General features: G+C 41.5%; 1 protein-coding gene across 4 annotated transcripts in view; it reads right to left on the reverse strand.

Moving 5' to 3' along the window:
• Thrb (thyroid hormone receptor beta) overlaps window positions 1–21,975 on the reverse strand; it is a 366,489-nt gene that overhangs the window by 79,477 nt on the left and 265,037 nt on the right. For all 4 annotated transcript variants that reach the window (XM_026405351.2, XM_026405356.2, XM_026405343.2 and 1 more), the window contains exon 3: window positions 20,845–20,908. In XM_026405351.2, coding sequence (XP_026261136.1) covers window positions 20,845–20,866 — 22 coding nt within the window. In that variant the 5' untranslated portion in view covers window positions 20,867–20,908. The remainder of the gene's footprint in view (window positions 1–20,844; window positions 20,909–21,975) is intronic.

A 21,975-nucleotide genomic window follows, 5' to 3' on the forward strand; every position in this document is an offset into this window, starting at 1 on the left:
GTGCCCCTGAGTTCAATCCCCAGTATCAATAAACAAACAAACTTTGAGATTTATAATTTCTCAAAAAAAAAAAGGCAAAATGTGAATCAGGTCATCAGATCAATTTTACACATTGCACTATAACATCCTTTTCTCATTACTTGGCAGCAAAATACTCGTTCTTTCAATATATTATAGCCAGAGATTAACAAAATGGATAAAAATACATGTGTTGTGAATACCATATCAAGTAGATCTACAAGTTGTTCCTGGGTTTTCATAGAAACTATCGTCTTCCATTTCTTCTTTTTGAAAAAAAAAATCAGGATCAAGGTTAATGTAGATATTTCCTTCATTTCAGAAACATTTCAATCTGGAAAAATTTGGTTTTCTTTTTTTTCCAGGAGCAGAGGCTCTGCCTTATTAAAAATATCTGCCTTCCTGTTGTTTGTGATAGCAGGCAAGGCTTTTCTATATAGGCCTCCATCAGAGTAGGGACTTTGGGGAAGTTTAAAGATCCCCACCCCAATACTACTAAGTACACCCAAAACATATTCCATTAACTGGGCCCTAGTGGAATGATTTCTGCAGCGTATCCAGTGTTCCTTTTCGGGGGTCTGGTTTAGCACCTGCACCTCACACATCTTGTCCCAACAATAGAAATAGAGGGAAGAATTGCAGTGCGGATAACTTGGCGCCGGGCCCGACTGCATGGTACCAGCTGTTCCTTGATATTTTCACAGTAGAGGGAAATGACAAAAAGTAGGTGGGATTTCTACAGTCCTTGGCTTATCCTTTTGGCTATTAAACTTTTCAACTCCTTAATCTAGAGTTGGTGAGCCTAGGGCTGGGGAGGGATCCAGGCAGTGAGTTCCTGAATGTCTGCCCCCAGCTAGGGTCAGGCGTGCCCCAAGCGCCCTGCATCCTCAAATGACTCTAAATATCTGAGGCTTTGTGACTCCGAGTGTCATAGGAGGACATGCAGCATCTGCGTCACCTGGGAGCTCCTTAGCAAGGTGGAGTTCCTGGTCCCAGAATTGGTGAGTCAGCCCTGGAACAAGGTACCCCCAGGTGACTCACATGCACACCAATATTTGAGACACTCTGTTCCAGGGTGATAGTCAACATAGAAAGTAGATAGAATTGGTTCCATGTGTGGGCACTCATTTTGACACTTTGGTGGGATTTAATATTTACTACATAGAGATTAGAGCTATGATTTTCCTTTTCAGGAAATGGGGTGGTGGTGGTGGTATTTGATGGATTATAGGTTAGGGGAAATGATAGATCAGAAACTAAAAGGGAAAACGTTTAATGTCTTTATTTCTTAAATAGTTGATAAATTTGGTTCATGAAATGGAAAAATCTAAACACTAAGATTTCTGATTATAATTTCATCTTTTTTTTTTCTGGCAGGTTTTTCTTTCTAGAGACATCCAACAAAATAAAAACAAGCACATATATAGCATGCTTACTATATGCCAGCATCTACTCTGAGTATGTTCCATTTAATCTGCAAAATGACTATGAGGTTGATTATGTTTTATAAGAAGATACTAGAACACAGAGAGGTTAAACAACTTGCCTAAGGTCACAGTGGATAAATGGCAAAGTGAAGATTCAAACCCAAGTTGTTCTAGCCAACCACACTACACTTCTACTTCTTTGTGGGACTCCAACACCCAGTGACTTAGATAATCATCATAGGCAAAAACTAAATTCTATGGACTAAAACATGTATTTAGAAGTCTGAAATGGAGCAAATGAGGCCCAGAGAAGTCATTCTTGCTCAAAGTTGCCCAGATGGGAAAGAACTGGGATGGGTCTTCTGATTCTTGGTCCCCTGATTTTTTAGTTGAAAGCATATGTGTTTTGGGTATACAACAAGGACTTATTGCTCAATCTTAAAACTGTCTCAAATTCTGACATTTTCATTCTATACCTCAAACACTAAGAGTTGTTTCTCTAATTAAAACAACTCTTCCTTCCAGTAAAACTTCCAAACAAGAGTCATCTGTGCACAGAGAGATTCTGTGTCCCAAACTGGCTGCTGCTGCTGCTGATTTTTAAAAAGGTTAGTGTGGGCTCTGCCTTCAAGTGGCCAAAAAACTTGGGAAGACAAAAGCAAACCACCAAGGTAACTAAGCCCTGATTTTTCAGCTGCCCGTCTGGAAGGCTGAAAGGTCACCAAATAATTTAATTCATTTTGTGTTTGGGACACTGAGAGGGCCTAGCATGGCCAGACAGGGCACATACCGAGCTTCGTAACTCACTACGGTAACACCATGAGGCAGATGCTGCTCTGAGTTCCATTTACAGGGGAGAAGACCTTGGCCAACACATCCATGTTTATAGTAGCCCAATTCACAATAGCTCAACTATGGAAGCAAGCTTGGTGCCCTTCAACAGATGAATGGATAAAGAAAATGTGGTACATCTACTCAATGGAATATTACTCACCTATAAAGAGAAGTGAAGTTATAGCATTTGGCCGTAAATGGATGGATCTGGAGACTATCATGCTAAGTGAAATAAACCAATCCCAAGAAACCAAAGCCCGAATGTTGTTTCTGATAGGTGGATGCTGATTCATACTAGGTGGTGTGTGTGTGTGTGTGTGTGTGTGTGTGTGTGTGTGTGTTTGGGGGGGGCGGTTCACCAGATTGGACGGGGGGGGGGGGTGGGGGGGGAGGAAGGGAGCATGGGAACAGGAAAGACAGTAGAATGAATCAGACATAACTTTTCTTTGTTCATATATGAATACATGACCAGTGTTACTCCACATCATGTACAACCACAAGATTGGGATGTTATACTTCATGTATATCTGATATACATGACAATGGAATGCATTTTGACATATCTACAAAGAAAAAAAAGACCATGGCTGAGAAGGCTGAAGGTGCATTTCTGGGGACTGCTTTCCTAACCCCTTGTGACATTCTGCAGGTGAGGTGACTGCAGAGAAGGGAAGCATTTGGCACAATCCCAGAGCTATCCAAGGGGCTGAGCCATGTCTGGAAACTTCCTCAAAGTGGCGTTGAGTCCTGGTGGCCAGTAAAAACTTCCTGAGGGTGAGCTAGCCCTTAGCTTGAATATCGCTTTGAGAGGCTCACCTATTTCCTCAGGAAGTGCCACTTCAGGAAGAAAAATCACTTCTGAAAAAGGACGGCACCAAGGGCCATTTCTTTAGACATATGTTCAACACATTCTGTCCAAATGAACAGGCTGGTCTGATTTCACCCAGGCAACAAGACCCGTGGATGAGAACATGGATGCTTAGAAACTTGATAGGTGTAATCTAGGGGGGGGGGGGAAGTCAGAGCTTAAGATACCAACATTTTCAGCTTTATGAAATTCTGGCCTGAGATATTTTCTGACCAAATAGTAACCAAAAGAAGGAAAATATATTGTGCTGCCAATAATTATCCTGTTTATTCTGGAACAGGTCTACCATCCACAGCTTCTGCAGAGAGAACCAAACTACCCAAATGGCCGCGTCCCAGTGCTCTCTGAGCTTGGTGCGGCACACCCTCCCTGCCTGTTTTTCATTGCTGTATTTATTCAGGATGCTGTGACTGGTAAAGGTGCAGCAATACCCCCCAAACTTGTTGTACCAAGCAAGATGGGTGGCTCACTTCCTGGCAGGTCCCACCTACAACTGCCTCAGTTCTAGGAATGCATTTGCCCGGAAAGATGAGAAAAGGGGGGGAAGGAGAAAGGAATTGCCAACACAGGAAGCCACTTTGGAAGAAAAATCCTATTCCTGCAAATTGCCTCTAATAGGAGGCTTATTTGGTGAAGCCATATATGTGCTCAAAGGCACATAAAGAAACCTCAGTCCTTTCATGCCATGGGGCTCCTCTGGGCTAGCAGTCCTCAACCAGGTTTTTTGACTTCCTGAGGATAGTTGGTAATACTTAGAGACATTTTTGGTGATCTTAACTTGGAGGACACGTAAGTGTGCTATGATTGTCTAGTGGGTACCAGCCAGGGAAGTTGAGCCACTCTGCCCCAGGTAAAGCTGTTAGGTGAGCTGCGGTACTGGGGACTGAACTCAGGGCCACTCGACCACTGAGCCACATCCCTAGCCCTACTTTGTATTTTATTTAGAGACAGGGTCTCACTGAGTTGCTTAGCACCTTGATTATTTTTTGCTGAAGCTGACTTTAAACTCGAAATCCTCCTGCCTCAGCCTCCTGAGCCACGGGGATGACATGTGTGCACCACCACACCTGGCAGGTGAGTTTCTCATGGTTCAGTCTCAAAGTGTTCTTCCTCTGACCTTCAGCTGCCTGGTTCTGGAGATCCTTGTCTATACCTACTATGATTGTGTCCCCACCCAGCCTGACTGATTTCAGGAGGGAGCATCTGACTGAATTAATACCTGCCAAGGTGTATACACCTGAAGGCTTCAATGCCAGCAGGAACACTTACATTTGAAAGGACTCACTAGTAGATTCTGAAGTCAGCTCTCATCAATGGATGTTTTAGCCAGGGTGCTACAATACGGTGGACACTTCTTTGTGGTAGAAGGGAAAGATAGTGGAATTTTTAAAGTAACACTCATGTTGTAAAGTCATAATGTACATAAGCACATCTGTGACGTGGTGCCAGTGGAATATGATTATGAATACATTTTTCTTCCAAGCAATGATTTGCACTTGGCATTGATCACAGTTACATTCCAGCGAGAGAAAGAAACACTATATGAAACTTCCTGTGCCCTACATATGAACCTTATTTTCGTTTTTCTGCACTGCTAATATTGACTTGAAGGCTTTGAGTTGATAGGACCCATTTGGTAGGTGACTGAAATGTCCTGTCGCCATAGATCTCAGGCTCTTCTCTTGACTGCTGTGGGACTATATTTGGGTGACAGGCTGTGTAGGCTTGTATCTAGAGCAAGTGAAGCAGACAGAGCTTTAGCAAACCAATTAGTAAGGATGAACTGCAGAGTCATTTCTTCTCATTTTAAGGTTTAGAAACGGAAGAGTTTGCTCTTTATGCCAGCTTATGATGTTCAGAGCAAAGGGATCCTACCTTGGCCAACCCATGCTGAGGTGACTTATGGATCCCATCACCTTGTCCTCCAGACTGTACTTTTCTGACCACAGCTAGGGACAAAGTAATGCAAATTGAGGTGTGGCAGTATTCCGTGCCCAGCTTCAGAGGCAAAGTAACTAGCTCAATTGGTCCTGGTGAATGGGATAGTAAAATTCAGACAACAGTGGGAACTAAAAGGGACCTTGGGACCTTGGGACCTCACCAGTTCAGCCATTTCATTTATAGAAAAAGCAATTGAAGTCCAAAAAGGTGGCATGGTTTGATCAAGGCCACTTGACAAATTATAAGCAGACCAAGCCTTGACCCCTCTACACGTGGGTCATCTCCCAGTACAAAGCTCTACCAGCGGCTCCCATGGAACCCAGGAAGAGCTGAGCACAGTCTGGGGTGAACCTGGGTGAAGGCAGCCCTCATCCAGAGGAAGCAAATTCCTTTTTTTTTTTGGAACCAACAACCCTTTTCTTCTTTCTAATTTGTCCTCAGAATTAAGGCAGCGGTTGGTTAATTAGGATCAAATAGTATTCCTTATGATAAAGTAACTGTCAGACTTTCTCAACCAGCGTGCCTCTGAGAAGTGGCAAACAGTGGCATTCTAGAAGCCGGGTGGGCACCTGGCAATGTGTCACGTCATGAACACTGGGAGTGCATGATGTGGGGAAAGACCAGACTCTTAGCTGGGGAGGGGGGAAGGGGGAGGGGGAAGGGGGGAGGGAGAAGGGGGAGGGGGGAGAAAGAGAAAGAGAGGGAGAGGGAGGGGGATGGGGGGAGAGGGAGGGGGAAAGAGAGAGGGAAAGGGAGGGGGAGAGAGGGAGGGAGGACTGATTAGGAAGTGTGTCTGATGAAATTATCAATGGACTGAGCCTAGCTGTCCCAGGTCCAGGAGTCCCAAACTCTAACCAATCTAAGTTTTGTCCTCTTGGCCAGGGCACATGGCCATCAAAGGCCTTTATTCAATTGAATTGGTGGCACATGGAAAGTTTTGGGTTGGGGCTTGACAGGGTCAGGAAGCAAAGAACATTCTTAATCTTCCCAATCTGGACTCTTACCCAGGCCTCTGTTAATTAAACATTCTAGGCCCTGTGCACTTGGAAGGGGAAGCAGAACTACCATGGATACAGATGCCCTTGCCCGAAAACAAAGATTAGCCAATTCCAGCTCCAGTCGATATCTCCTGAATCCTCCTAAGAGAAGAGGCTGTATAAGAACCACACACAAAAGAACTCTTGAAAATCCTTGCCTGGAAAAGAAGGAACCATAAAATCAGAAGTACTGTGGAGGCAGGCTGGCAGCAAAGGCTACTAGAAACTTCAGCCATAGACTTCCAGTGGTGCCTTATGCTCAAATACCCCAAGAGGATATTTATATTAATGGGTAATCCTCAAAGATCATGCCTGGAAACTGGGACTGGAAGATTCATTAAGAGTGAGGCCTGTGAGTCTTTACTTCTTGGACCATGGAGTAGGGTGTTCAGGAAAGCTGATGGCATGTGGCTGATGCGAGTATCCAATTCATGCGTCTGAAGCAAGGTCACAGGACAGCTGCGTTGCTCCCTTAAGCTTTCCTGGCAGGGGTGGTGTATTTGACCTGTCGATATCATTGGTAGTGGACCATGATCATGGCATCATGCAGCATTATTGGAGGCTCATGGTGTTCCAACCATGGTGCTGGACACATTCCCTTATTTCTTTTGACCCTCACGCTAATGCCAATACTGAGATACATAACAATCATCCCTATTTCACAGGTGAAGAAACTGAGTATTAAGTAAGGGAAAGTGACTTGCCCAAGGTCACAGATGAAGGGGCAGAGTTATCCAGGACCCTGGGTGGATTCAACCTTAGGCCTTTCCCCTTAGCCCCTCTGTTGCACAGGGGTGGGGGGCAGCATAGTTGGGGACATTATAAATGGCTAGTACATGGCTAAGTGGGATCACGATGGTGTATACTTTCCCAGTTTGAAGATGCAGCATCCTCATTATTTTCTTTCACCTTTTCCCTCCATTCTGTTCTGCATATAAGATACAAATATCCAAGGAGAATAGAGAAAACAGCTTCAAGGAAAGAATGAATCAAGAGAGCAGAACACAGGCAGACTATGAAACAAAACCAGCAAAAAGGTCTTCTGTCCTGTTTGTAAATCATAGGAAGCAATAAAGCAAGAGTCGTGTTATGGTTTGCATGTGAGGTGTCCCCTAAAAGCTCACATGGGAGACAATGCAAGAAGGTTCAGAGGACAGATGATTGGGTTGTCAGTCTTAACCTAATCAGTGGATCGATCCCTGATGGGATTAACTGAGGGGTGACCGGAGGCAGGTGGGTGTGGCTGGAGGAAGTGGTAAGTTGGGGGCGTGGCTATGGGGTATATATTTTGTATCTGGAGAGTGGAGTCTCTCTCTCTGCCTCTCAATGGCCATGATGTGAGCTGCTTCCCTCTGCCACACTCTCCACCATGATGTTCATCCTCATCTTGAGCCCAGAGAAATGGAGCCGGCCTTCAGTTGACTAAGACCTCTGAAACTGTGAGCCCTCAAATCAACTCTTCCTCCTCTACAGCTATTCTGGTCACATCCTTTAGTCACAGCCATGAGAAAGCTGACTAAAACAAGTTGAGAGTCAAGGAGGAGTCAAGAGGGCCTGAAGAGAGCCTGGATGCACCCATCTCTGTCTTCCTTCTCTTGCATCTCCTGGGAGGGCTTGTATGCTCTTTCTGACCTATCAGAGGAGGAGCCACCACAACGTCACTGCCCTTCTGGGCCCTAGGAAGTCACTCACTGTTTCTGAAGACCCTCCTCCTCTGATCTGCAAAGTAAAGACCACCAATCTTGAAGAGGGCTCTCTGCTTTGATATTTTGCTGGAACTGAACAAGTATTTGTTTGCAGCTTAAATCATCGTTTCAAGTCCTTGCAAGTTAAACATCCTTCACGGAGGCAAATAAGCATTTTTCATCCTGTCAATCTGATTTCAAATATCAGGAGCAACTAATACATTTTCTACTTGACCTACCCATTTTTTGGGGGGTGGATAATGGGGATTGAACTCAGGGGGACTCGACCTCCGAGCCACACCATCAGCCTTATTTTGTATTTTATTTAGAGACAGGGTCTCACTGAGTTGCTAAGCACTTTTTTTTTTCCCCTGTGCCCCACTGCACCTGGCTCTGACCTACCCATCTTACAAGGACATCATTATTCACTAGTTTATTCTATGTGGAATTTCAAGGGATAGACCTAACTTCATAACCCAGTTGCATAGGGCTGAAAAGGGGGAAAAAAAAAAAGAAAAATCCTATCCAGTTGTGGCAGTGGAGGGCAGCAGGAAGTGAGAGCACCAACATTTAGAGAGTCCTTCCTGGTGATAACAACTGTCCACTCCTTACTTATTGATCTAGGCTCTGCACCTCTTGTCCATCTCTGCCCTTTCCCCAGAGCGTACCATAAGATCTCAGTTGGTTCTCACCACAACTGTAGGATGCTCTCTGCCCCTTTTTACCATCAGGAAACCAAGACTCTGAAAGCTTAAGCAATTTGCTCAAAGTTGCAAGGTTAATAAGTGGCAAACTAAGGGTTTGAACACAAAGACACACGACTCCAAAGTCCATGTTCTTTTCACCACACCATGTCAGTCAACTCCAGAAACAACTCTAGTTCTTGCTAAAGATGGAAAAAATAGAATACTCCAGCCTGTCTAGAGATGCTGATAGTGCCTGGGGGAGGGTCTGATGACTGAAACAGATATTTTTGTAAACAAAAAGAATGACTTCATTATAAAACCCAAGAGGTGGATGGGATGCAAGAAGGAGTGAGCCTAGGTCCCCAAATGACTTTGACAAATGGCACCTGCCAATCAAGACTGTGTGACACTGGGTCTAATGAGTTAGAAATGAAATTCTGTTGTATGAAATCACTGAGATTTGGAAGGTTCACATACTACATCAGAGAGCCTCATTTTACTAATAGATGGTATGTAATCCCAAGTAGCTTTCTTCTCCATTATTAAATATTTTACAAATCCAATCAGAATCAACAGAGGCTCAAGTGAGAAATGTGAAAAATAACCTATGAGATCAACCAGAGCATCTGCGTGGTGCACTGCCATGTGAGCATGTGCACACAGCTTTAAGTTCATGGGCTTAGTTTCTCTACCTTTAACTTGTTGGTATTGGGCTACATGGTCTCTAAGATTCCCTTCAATTCTGCACTTCCATAAGTCTTCTTGGACATTAAAAAAATACATTTGGATATGTTCAGGGTCTGTGGTCTCTTGATTGTGAGTTCCTAAAAGGTATGGACTATTCCTCAGGCATGTTTACATGCTCAGTCTCCAATATCTTAGATGCTCAAGTATTAAATTTCATTAGAATTTTCCATTGAAAACTCAAAAGAGTTTACTAATGTTCTCATCTGGGCCAAATAATTCCTTGATCTAATCAAACAGCATCTAATGATGGAAATTCTCATGAATAGTTTCATTACGCATTACTGAGTATGACAGGCTACTTTATATTCATCTACATGGACTTAATGTTTGATTTTATAATAATACTTGAAAGACTTTGATTAAAGGTAATGCCAGCTGTAATTGATATTATGATGGCTCATTTATATTTCTATTTAGCTAAATAATAATACAAGAGTATAGTTCCTACTTAGAGTTGAGAAATTTGGGATAAAAAAATATTCAGAATTTCCTCATTTAAATGGCTCTCGAGATCTATAAAAGCAGTATTGGGGAAAACTATGAGAAATTTATGAAATTTGAAAAGGCCCCAGAGAAATTATATAATGATATGAAGCAGTTTAAGCCACTTTCATGAAAAATCCTATGCCTTCTGGTTTTTGAAAAAGATGTAGAAAGTTTTCCTACTTGTTTATGTAGCATGGGGAATGGGCATTTCATCTTGCACATCGATGTCACATAAGTCATTAAATATGTCTTTGATTGCAAAACACTGATTGGTGAATTCTATTGCTTAACAAATGTTGTTTGGTAGGTAAAATGTTTAAAAGCACAGAGTTCAAGGGGCTTGTGAGTGAGGGGGGAAATAACAAGAGGGTCTTGGTAGAAAAATATTGGGAACCACAATTTGACACTATGAAAATTAAATTGAATGATGGGAAATAAGTGATTTTTTAAAACTCCTTTTTATTGGTGGCAATGGGGTGATGTGTTTTGTCTCCTGTTTTCCGCTGTGCCTTCCCACCTGAGGTGATTAGAGCTGCTAAGTCTTATATCCTGGGGTGTGCTGAACATCCAGCAAAACACTGGGGCTATTCTTTTGGATTTGGCTGCCCCAGGAACTGATGCTTATTAAATAATGAAGTAATAACAACAGCAGCAAACATTTTAAGATCCTTATTTTACCAGGTATTGCAGCAACAAAGAGATTGTATTGAAATTACTTCCTTTCTTATGAATCGTTTGCTTCACATTTTTGTTTAGACTACTACTTCACTAAAAAAATCTTTTCATGAAATAATAAAGAGAAACAAAGCCCTTTCTTATCTCTCTCTTACTTTCTAGTAAAAGAAAAGGCCTTAAGCTATGTAGAAAATTCTTGCAGGAAACATTAAGGTGCCAAATTTGAAATGTGCCATTGAAAAGAAAATATGAATTACAGGGGTGGGCTAAGCAAAACTAAAAATATTTAACTTATCTGCAAAATAAGCTTCTTAAAAAAATACAAACATCCGGGTATACTTTTTTTTTTCCCCTCCCCATTGTAGAACAGTAATTCTGTTGGCTATTTTCTTACAGTTAAATAAACATGAATGCCTACCATGCACCAAGTTCTCCCTCATCCTGGCTGTCCTATGTGAAGCCCTGGTGCCTAGATTTGGTGTAGAATGACTTATATAAATCTTACAACCTCACCATAGTCTTTTGAGAAAAGCTCAGTATTTTTACCATGGGGATTTAAAAACATTCCCTAAGTGAATGAAATGTGCAGTCTAGGCAGAAATCCATAACCTTGTGGGTACTACATACCTGAGACCTACACTCTCTTGAGGACCTGACACAGAAATTAATTTATTAAATTTTTTTCTTAGAACCCCTATTCTCATAACTGAAAGCCTCATACAACTAAAAACAACTCACTAAAGCAGTAGAGACTAGCGTTCTAAGGCCATGTCTACAGAAAATCACTTGCAAAGACTTTCTGAGACGGACACAAATTTCCCCATGGCAGCTGCATTTCTTCCATGAGAAGTGCTGGCTCGGTAGTACGCTCCCAAAGGACTTTTGAATGTTTGAAGTGAAGAGGTTTCTACTCTGATGGTGACTTAGATAAATGAGGATGCTGATGCCACTGGGCACAATTTCAGGAACTGTGGTTCTGTCATTTATGGGAGAAAGTGATGATATATGCCCAGGCAATCCATTAGGAGGAAAGCATCATTAATTACATTTCAATCTGTCACCCTTGGCCAGATTAGGCCTAGATTAAAGGGTGATAGTTCAGATGGTTTTAGTAGATGCTCAGATGCCCAAACTAATGTTTTCCAAAGCATGTCCACTGGTCGGGGAACTGGCTAGACCAGTGGTTCTCAAACTTCTGTAGCAGAGTCACTTTGGAGAGTTAATTAGGCATGCAGAGTCCTTGGCATTTGTTACTAGATTGAATTGTAGGATAGAGTTGCTGATTTTTTTTTTTTAAACAAAACTTCCTGGTGATTCTGATACCACCACCAAGTTGGAGAACAACCATTCTTTTTTTTTTTTTTTTTTTTGTACTGGGGATTGAACTCAGGGACACTCAACCACTGAGCAACATCCCCAGCCCTATTTTGTATTTTATTTAGAGATAGGGTCTCACCGAGTTGCTTAGTGCCTCACCATTACTGAGGCTGGCTTTGCACTCACAATCCTCCTGTCTCAGCCTCCTGAGTTGCTGGGATTATAGGCATGGGCCACCACACCCGGCTACAACCATTTTTTCTCAGCGCTGGCTGTACATTAGAATCATGTGAGGACTTAAAAATACATAAATGCCACAGGCTAAAGCCTAGACCCCTGGACTGGAATCTCTTGGGGTGGGACATAGGCTTTAGCACATTTGTGTTGCTTCCCAGGTGACTACAGTGGGCAGCCAGAATGGAAGACCACTGTGTCCAAATCATGGTTCTCAGACTAGGTTGAACTACCTGGAGAATTTTCAAAGAATCTCAAGTCTCAAGTCCTACCCAGAGATTCTGACTTAAGTGGGCTAGGATGGCATAGACATCAGGAGTTAGAAAGTTCTCAGAGTGATTCTGATGTGCAGCCAAGTTTGAGTATAATCTGGTTAGGTCCTCTACAGAAGAGGGGGTCTGCTTCAGTAAGCCAAGGGAAGATGGCTTAGAACATCTGTTTTGGGGATTTAGTAAGCACATTAGCATGATAAAGACCAAGAACTTTGTTATGAACAACAGAACAAATTATACATCATCACTATTTTAAAGTCATTTAACTCACAGTTTCCCAGGGTTTGGGAACTGAGGGGGTTCAGAAACTCAACAATCCACGGGGGTGACCCTGGGTTAAGTCACTTCACCATGCTGGCCTTGCCCTGTCCATGTGTAAACTGAGGCTTAGAGAAAATGACTCTGAGCTCAGCTGTAGCAACAATCCAAGAACACATCTGCACTCTCAGGTTCTAAGAGTTGGATTTCCACACTAGTTTCCTTTTTACCACACAGCCAAATTCCAGAGTCAGAATGTCATCATAGCTAAGACTTGAAAGAAAAGCAAAGATAAGACAGCAGCCTGGAACTTTTCAGCTGGGGATGGTGGCAGGTGGTGGTGGTGTTTAAAATAACTTTTGACTCACTGAAAACAAAATTCTTGAGAACTAAATTCTTGAGAAAAATCATTTTCACTTCTTTTTGCAGGACCTTAGCTCTATGGCTTCTGGGACTTCAGTGGCATGTTAAGTGATGGCTATTATCACAGTTAGAAGATGTCTAATAAAGATGTTCTTGGCTATAGGAGCCTTGGAGATTGAGGATGAGATGAGTGGATGGTGGTGGTGACAGTAATGATGGAAATGGGGTAGGGTACAGGGATAATGGGGCCAGGAGTTGGGTTGGGAGACACTAAACAGTGGACAGAATGCAGGAGTTGTTGGAGAAGAAATAAATATTTTTCTTCACTCTTCTGCTCCCATATTTTATTTTCTATAAAACTTTGCTCTTTTGATATTTTCCACTTTCTGATCACCTAGCTGCAGCTCAGACTTGGAAAACTAGAGTTGTTCTAGAAGCAATTGTGTATGAATCCTCAGGAGTTTTGAGTGGTTTTCACTGACCTAACAAGTTGGTGAGATTTCATTAATAGGGGCTCTGAAAGAAAGCCCCCCACTTTTCTGCAGGAAGTTCCTTCTCCAGGAGAAATTCAGGGAATGAAAGAGGGGAGGGATGGGAAAAGGATTAAAACTGAGTACAAGAAGCTGGATCCATTCTAGTAGACTGACTGTATGGTATAAAGTCCAGTATCCTTGTGTTATATGAAGGGTTTGGAAGAAAATGCTGAAGTGGTAGCTACATAGAAATTATCTTTTTTTTTGTGTGTGTGGTTTCTTGATTTTCCCCTTGTTATTGTGGAAACTGGCAAAAACTTTGAACTGAAGTGCTGGTCTCTTTCTCAGAATGGATAAACACCATGGAGGGATTTTCACTCTCTTCTACCAATTTGTATGTAACGGGGGGGGGGGGAGTAAAATAATCAACATTTAAGATTTTCTCTTCCCTTGCTTTCCCAAAGAAGCTCTGTTTATTTTGTGGAGTGGGGTTTTAAGAGGATATGCAAATGGAGGAGGGGGAGTCAAGGGGCCTTGAGTCTCAAAGGAAATGAACAGGTGGAGTTAGCAGGCAGAGAGCAAGGGAAGAAGATTCCTGACTGGAGTGGGGAAGGGAGGCACAGTGTGTAGAGTGGTCACCCCAGTTATTAACCTGGGGAGAGAGGGGGACAGGTCATGAGGTTTCAGGGGTGATGATGAATGGTGATAGACGTCTGAAGATGAATGAAAGAGTTTCTGCTGGATGTGTGTGTAACAGCCTCCCTTTGGTCCTCACTGCATTTTAGGAAAGACTGTGTTGCCTCTCCAGCCTACCTGAAGGGAGACTTTAATTTCTTTTAGAAGTGATAAAGAAGCTGAGGAGTGAGCCAAAAGTCCTCAGCTTTGTTGTATGGCTAAATACTCTGGATATAAAATCAAGGTTCTTTTTCTTAATTGGCTCAAGCAACAGTGGAGTTAGCAATTCAGGCAAGTTAGTGTTTTACTTTCTGTAAAAACTATTTGTGGCAATGTTTTGCAATATGTGTAGAGGACTCTATAAAATCCAAGGCAACATTTTATTTTTGGTCACAACTGGGGAAACAGGAATTCGAAAGAAAGTGAAATAGGCCTTCTGATGCCTTTTACAATAATTATGCCACTAGGGTAAAAACCCTTCTGAAGCCTCACTGCTCTGGAGCCATGTGGGAAAGAAAGCAGGGCGCCATATTGGCACTCCATGTTGCTGACCTTGACCACACTAGTTTCCTTTTTACCACACAGCCAAATTCCTCTGTTTTTTTTTTTTTTTCCTTTGCAAGGGTAAGCAGTCTAAAGACCTGAAGGGTAAGATGAGAGGTTGAGAAAATCCTGTTAACCAAGGCAATCCTGTGCCTAAAGAGAACTACATATGGAGATAGAAGTATCAATTCATTGTAAGAGTCCTTGAGTTCAGTTCCTCCGTACCCACCAGGAAACATCCCTACCTAAGCTCATCAACAAGAAATAAACAGAAAATTATGCTCCTACAGAATTTATTGTATATAAACTGAAAAACTTTACTATGTCCCCAAATGCCATGGCATCATGGACAAAATAAAAATTAGATGGAGATAATAAGAGAGAGGGAAAAGAAGAAAGGAAATGTGATAAAATGTGAACATTTAAGGATTCTGGATATAGGACAGCTGAGAATTCTTTGTATTAATCCTGCAACTTGTCTGTAAGAATGAAGTCATTTCTAAAGAAGACAATTTTAAAAAATTAGTTATAGTTGGTCACAATACCTTTGTTTTACTTATTTATTTTTATATGGTGCTGAGGATCAATCCCAGCATCTTGTATGTGCTAGGTGAGCACTCTACCGCTGAGCCACAACCCAGCCCCAAAAGAAGAATTTTTTTTTAAAAGGTCAAATATTGCCATAAACAAAAAGCAAAAGTGGACATGCACTAAACTGGGGAAAATATTTGGAACATTTACGATAGGTAATGAATTCCTTAACTTGTAAGTCATAACCTCTAGAGTTGGGAAGATATAATGGTTAAATGGAGGTTACATTGATGGTGGTGCCTCAGTTGGTCTAATAATTTGGTTACAGTTTGGCAAAAGAAAAAGGTTTTAAAGTTGTTCATTTCTTCAGATCTAGCATTTCCTTAACTTAGTAGAAATTATACTGATGAAGTAATCAGAGGTACAGAATAATGGACAAGGCAGTTCATTATAAAATGTATTCATCATAACATTTTTCAACAAATATATATATTCATATATGTGTGTGTGTGTGTGTGTGTGTGTGTGTACCAGGAATTGAACTCAGGGGCACTTAACCACTGAGCCACATCCCTAGCTCTTTTTATTTTTTATTTTGAGTCAGGGTGTCACTGAGTTGCTGAGCCTGGCTTCGAACTTGAAATCCTCCTGCTTCAGCCCCCTGAGCCACTGAGATTACAGGTATATGCCATCATGCCCAGCTTATATTAATAATATATTATTTTTAATAACATTATACTAATAGTCCAGGAATCGGATAATATCATGGGTGATGGATTACTAAGTAAGCATAAATAAAATCCTTGTGTGGAAGGGTATATTGATTGACAGTGGGAACTGTGAACAACCTGTATACTACTAACATTAGTTATCTTTGAACAGTCGTGCGTTGTCAATTACCTTCAGACACCATGAGCAACTATTTCACGTAGGTTACAGGACATATGCATGACTCTGATTCTCTTTTTGAAGGAATGGAATGACTGTTAAGGAGAAGCTGAAAACCCCACACAACACTGATGATCTCCCTTTGCAAAGTGAACATATTCCAGGACACTCAGCAATACTGAGTCTTCCCAACTTCAATGTTTTGTTTGACTGAAAAACTTGTTCAGTAGGACAGTCTCAAAATGCAAAAATATATTGCTCCAGGGTTCACTTTTTAAAAAAAATATATTCAGCTATCAATGTCTATATACCTTACTTTATGAAAATGTGACTTACATTCAATTTTGAAATATAACCACCATGATCTTAAAAAGGAAGAGGAGTTAGAGATGAGCTAGTCTTACCTTCTCATTTCATTCATAAAGAGTGGAAAGTTTAGAGAGATTTAGTGGCTTCCCTAGTTAATATCCGTGATACCTAAACAACTTTCACAAATAATGAAAAACAGCCAAAGATCATAATAGGTAAATAGACATTAAGAATGAAGAGCAAGAGCTGTGGGGCTGTGGCTCAGTGGTAGAGTGCTTGCCTCACATGGGTGAGGCACTGGGTTCGATCCTCAGCACCACATAAAAAATAAATAAATAAACAAATAAATAAATAAATGATATTGTGTCCCTCTGCAACTAAAAAAATATTTTAAAAAAAGAAAAGAATGAAAAGTTATAAATGAAAGGATGCAAGTGACCAATAATCACCAAATATGCTCAACCTCTGGAATAGTAAGGAAAAGGTAGATAAACCTATTGTTCTTAAGTTTATTTATAAATGATAGCCTAACAAAGAAGCAAGCAAAAAAAAAAAAAATGCAAAGATCATCCAGGGAGAAACACTGAACAGCACCTCAAAGTGCCTGTACCTCCCTGCCAATTCCACTCCCAGGACACTCAGCAATAAAAATAAGAAGAAATACCAAACGGGAAGTTGAATGAACAAGCCAGTTATGAGGAAGAATTGCAAATTAAATAGCTGAATGAGGAATATACTGTTTACATTAAAATGCTCATAATCGTGTGGCTTTAAATTATTGGGGCTCCGTTTCAATGAAAACATTAAATATGTTGCTAACTTTATGCCTTATTCTAATTTTATAAAACTAGGTTCTATGCAAACACACCACATGCTTGTCTCTGTCTCTTTGGGCACAGCGAAAGAAGTCAGGAGTTTATTTCCTCTGCAAATAAGGCCCCAAACCTCTAAGTTTGGTATTAAAAATTATGGGCATTCATATCTTAGAACAAATTCCCTTATGCTGTGAATCATGGTTTTATTCAAAATAGAGCTCATTATAATGTCATAAATGTCAGCAGAATTCCCCTCAGATTACCTGAGAAGCGGTGCTTAATTCCAGATGAATAAAATATCATATAAAGGGCACTTTCTTATTTTCCTCCTTAAGAAATGTATTTTTCAAAGAGTGATTTCATACAGCCCCAATTTCAAAAGAGGTGGGGTAAAGGAGAAAATTCTGATATTAAATAAACCTCCCCCCCCAATAAACAATTTTCCATTTGAGTAAATTCAAAATATATAAACTTAATAAGCACTGTGGCCTAAAGAGCCTATATATCAAAAAAATGTGCCTCCTTTATCTGAAAATGCTGGCCTGCTTGCTTTCAGAAACAGGTTCTGTTCTCAAACTCTTGCTCATTTAAAAATGAGTTTTTTTTTTCATAAGGGTTAATTGATCTCCCATACTACATAACAGTAATAGGTGCTTATTATGTTTTTCAAAGAAAAAGTATGCATACTTGGCTCTTCAATTAGGTGCCTAAAGCAAACACTTTGCAGCTTACGACTTTATTTTGGTCTCCCTTTAGGTTTCTTAAAAAAAAAAAAAAAAAAAAGTAGTCTTGGTCCACAGTGAAAGAGAAGGAAAGGGACACTGTTTTATTTCATGTACAAACAAGGGGTCTAAAGCAATGCCTGTCTTCTTTGAGCCCATCACATATGCTGAGCCCATCTGGGTATCCAGTAGGGGTGTAGATTTCTTTTGAAAATAGAACTAAATTAGTTTCTACACTAGGAAACAAATCCTGGGACGGAACAGTCCCTCTTCCACCAGGGGGCAGCAGGGGTTCTGCCCCAGCCTGCAAGGAAGGCCTCAGGAAGTCAGCTGAAAAGCTAGCTTTATCTAGAACTGTCCAGGAATGAGCCTCGTTCCTGGCTCAGCCTCCAGCTGACTCAGCCTGGGGGTTGTGCTCGATGCCAGGGTGGTCATCCCAGAGTCTAGAACAAGCATCAGCAAATGGCAGCCAGGGGCCAAAGCTGGCCTGCTGCCTGTTTTGTAAATTAAGTTTTACTAAAACATAGCCAAGCCTGTTTGCTTACATACTGTTTATGGTTCTTCTTGCTGCAATAGCAGAGCTGAGTAGTTATGACAGACCATATATGGCCTTAGAAGCCAGAAATATTTATTCACTGGCCCATTTACAATCAATCAAAAGTTGTCAATCATCGATCGGGAAGGACCTGGGTTGGATGGTCCCTATTGCACTCTATCTAGAACTTACCCCTCTGAGCAAGCAAAAATCATCTTATTATCACCTTTTATACCAATTTTTTCCATTGTCAAATGTCTCAGGAGGATATGTTCATGGAATCTGTACCTTTGGAAGTGCTTTCAGGTGGGCAAATTATCGTGTGGCACCAAGCCACCCCTGGGTAGCACATGGTCTCACTGTCCTTTTCCAGACTTTGTCTCAGTTTTGCATTACTATTTACCTGCTCTCTGCTATCTGTGTGCTCACACATACATATGCCTTCAGTGACTTAGGCTGTCACTTTATCTGATAAGATTCCCACTCATACCAGCATATATATGACAGCTGTAGTTAAGGTTGATCTATACCAATTTCCTGTGAACATGCACCTTTGTAACACAGGAGTGAGATTTAAGGGGGAAAGAGCTTGACCTTGTTAGCAGAAGAACAGAAACAGGAGTGGGTAGGTTTTGGTATTTGCTGATATGGAGTAAGAGGAGATGATGAGATATGATTCTGAAATTCTCATTTCTCACAGGTATAAATCATTCTGATTTTCCCAGGCACCCTATCTTTTTGCTATATCAGGAACTCAAGCACAGGTGGGTAGAGAGGTAGGGCAATAATGCTGGGAGAGAGAATGCTTATGGTCACTGGGAGTCTTTCAAATCTTCAGAAGGCTGAGTAGAAACTTTTGGTTACTTTTTTTTTTTTTTTTTTAAATTTTGGTACTGGGGATTAAACCAGGGGTGCTTAACCACTGAGCCACATTCCCAAACCTTTTTTATTTTTGGTAAGTTGCTGAGGCTGGCTTCGAACTTGCAATCCTCCTGCCTCAGCCTCCAGGCCAGGGTTCACTTTAAAAAAATATATTCTACTCGACCATCAATATATGTATGCCTTTTTAAGGTCTAAAGAGAGTAGACTTTTTAAGAGGAATTGTGCTTTCATTTAGTTTATCCCAGGGTGAGGAAATGACATGGATAGATTATCAAAAGCCAGGCTGCATCTCTAACATGCAGAGGTTTATAGGTATCTGCACTGCTGCCCTGGTAACAAAAAGGAAAGTCCCAGGTTTGATGTTTGGCCTGGAAGGTATACAAAGTCATAAATGGATTGATTCCAGTTTATAACCTTTTCTCCCCAACATTCCGCCTTTTGTGTGTGTGTGCGCGCGCGCGCGCGCGTGCTGGGGATTGAACCAGGGGCTTCCTCGTGTTAGGCAAGTGCTGTATGACTAAGCTACATTCCAAGCCCTTTTAAAATTTTTATTTTGAAGCAAAGTCTCCCTGGCTAGCCTTGAATTTGTCATCCCTCTGCCTTGGCCTCCTGAGTAGCTGGATGGCTGGATCATGAGTCTTCGATGCTTTTATAAGTTAATTGCTAACATTTAAAAATTAGAATATTTCACTTAAAATCTGGATTTCTAATTTCTCTTGAAAATTCCAAGTCACTGGACATACACTGGGCTTCATTCCTGCTTGTCAGCATTTGCTCAGAGTAGGGGGTTTCTCTTTCATAGAGAACCCAAGTTCTCCAGTTCTGTTTGTCTTCCTTACACCCAACCTTGGTAATTGTTGGTATTATTCCTCTTGACCTCGGGGCCTTTGAGCAAGGGATCTCTGCTCTATGCTGCATAAAGAATTTGTGCTGTTGCTAAGTTTTATGGCTCACTCGTGCTTCTTGTGGTCTAATCATTTTCCATTCTGACTGCTTAGTGGAATGAACAGCCCACTTTGAGAAGACACATGTACTCTGTGATCGCTAAGGATGCAGAGCCATTTATCCTAGGGATCTGAATGGCTGTAAAGAGTAAGCACATCCAGTGTGATGGTGACCTGAGAATGGCTTAAAAACCAACCTTTCACGGAGAGTTATCATTTCCTCTCCATCATCTTTCTGGTAATGATGTATCTCATAATTCCTGAAGAAAATGGAAGCACATTTTGTAGGGATGTATTCACTGGGATTAATAATACTTGTTGATTTGGAAAGAATTGTTGCTAAGAGCTGGATGTGGTGGCACACACCCGTAATTCCAGAGGCTTGGGAGGCTGAGGCAGGAGGATTGTGAGTTCAAAGCCAGCCTCAGCAAAAGCAAGGCACTAAGCAACTCAGTGAGACCCTGACTCTAAATAAAATACAAAATAGGGCTGGGGATGTGGCTCAATGGTCGAGTGCCCCCGAGTTCAAGCCCCAGTACTGTCCGCCCCCCTCAAAAAAAAACCGAATTGCTGCTAAGACTCTCAGGTCAGTCTTTAGAAACCCCATACTTTAGGTGAAACAAAAATGGAAACACACACACACAAAAAAAAAAAAAATTAAGAAAGAACATATAGATACCTGTCATACTGTTGGGAGTCATAGGTTAGTAATCATTCTGGATCCTTCTTTTCACTGACATCTCCTACAAAGAGAAAATACAAGAAAAAAGTACCACAGGTTATAATTTGCTTTTTCCCCCATCATGTTTTTGTTTCAAACATTATATGCATTATTAACCTTGAGGCAAGATTTGTCACACTCAAGAGTTGGGGAAACTGATGTCTAACTGGGCCATGGGACATGTATGTTGACAAAATCTCTTCGTTTTTAATCTCAGGGTTCCTTCTGTAAACATGTTATTAAAGTAATATATATCTTTTCCAAGTCACATTCTTCCATCTCAGGTTTTTAAGAAAGTTACCAGCCCACTGGTTGGCTCTTTCCCTGGCAGGAATTAGGCGAAGATGTATTAGCATCTTTAATGTAGATCTGTGCTTCTCAAAGATGCTGGTCCGAGGATCAGCATTTCAGCATCAGCTGCTAGTTTGTTAGAACCACCTTAATCAGATTCTGCATTTAGACAAGATGCCAGGTGTGATTCACGTGCTCTTTAAACCTTAGATGCCCTGTTCTAGAGAACTGAATCCCTCATCTGCCCATTTAAGACTTTTCTCCAGTCAGAGCTCCCTCCTCCCCGTCGCTACTTCATTAATAAGATCCACGAGCAATAGGCAGTCTGGCCCTCAGACTGGGGAAGGAGGCCCAGCAGGTGTCAATGCCCAGTAGCACAATGACCAAGGGGTGAGGGTTGAATGATGCACACAGATGGACACAGGTGGCTGATGAACAGGTCAGTGTCCTTCAGCATATTGCTGGGGACAGATCAGAATTGGGTTCTTCCCCCCCCCCCCCCGGAGAGTATTCTGTGTCCCATGGAGAACAGTGGCAGCATGTTGGCTTTGGAATAGCCCTGAAGCCCCGGGCATGGGCTTCAGGGTCAATGCTATCATGTACTAGCCTTGGGATCATGACAAGTCATTTCAAAGCACTGGAATCTCCATTTCCTTGGTGGAAAACAAGGAAAGTAATACATGCTTCACTTATTTCAGAAGGATGATGTTTGAATTTTTAAATTGTTTTTATTAGTTCTTTTTAGTAATATGTGATAGTGGGATCCATTTGGACATAATTATACAAGCACAGAATATA

The sequence above is a fragment of the Urocitellus parryii genome, chromosome 3 (assembly GCF_045843805.1).
Source record: "Urocitellus parryii isolate mUroPar1 chromosome 3, mUroPar1.hap1, whole genome shotgun sequence".
NCBI lineage: Eukaryota > Metazoa > Chordata > Mammalia > Rodentia > Sciuridae > Urocitellus > Urocitellus parryii.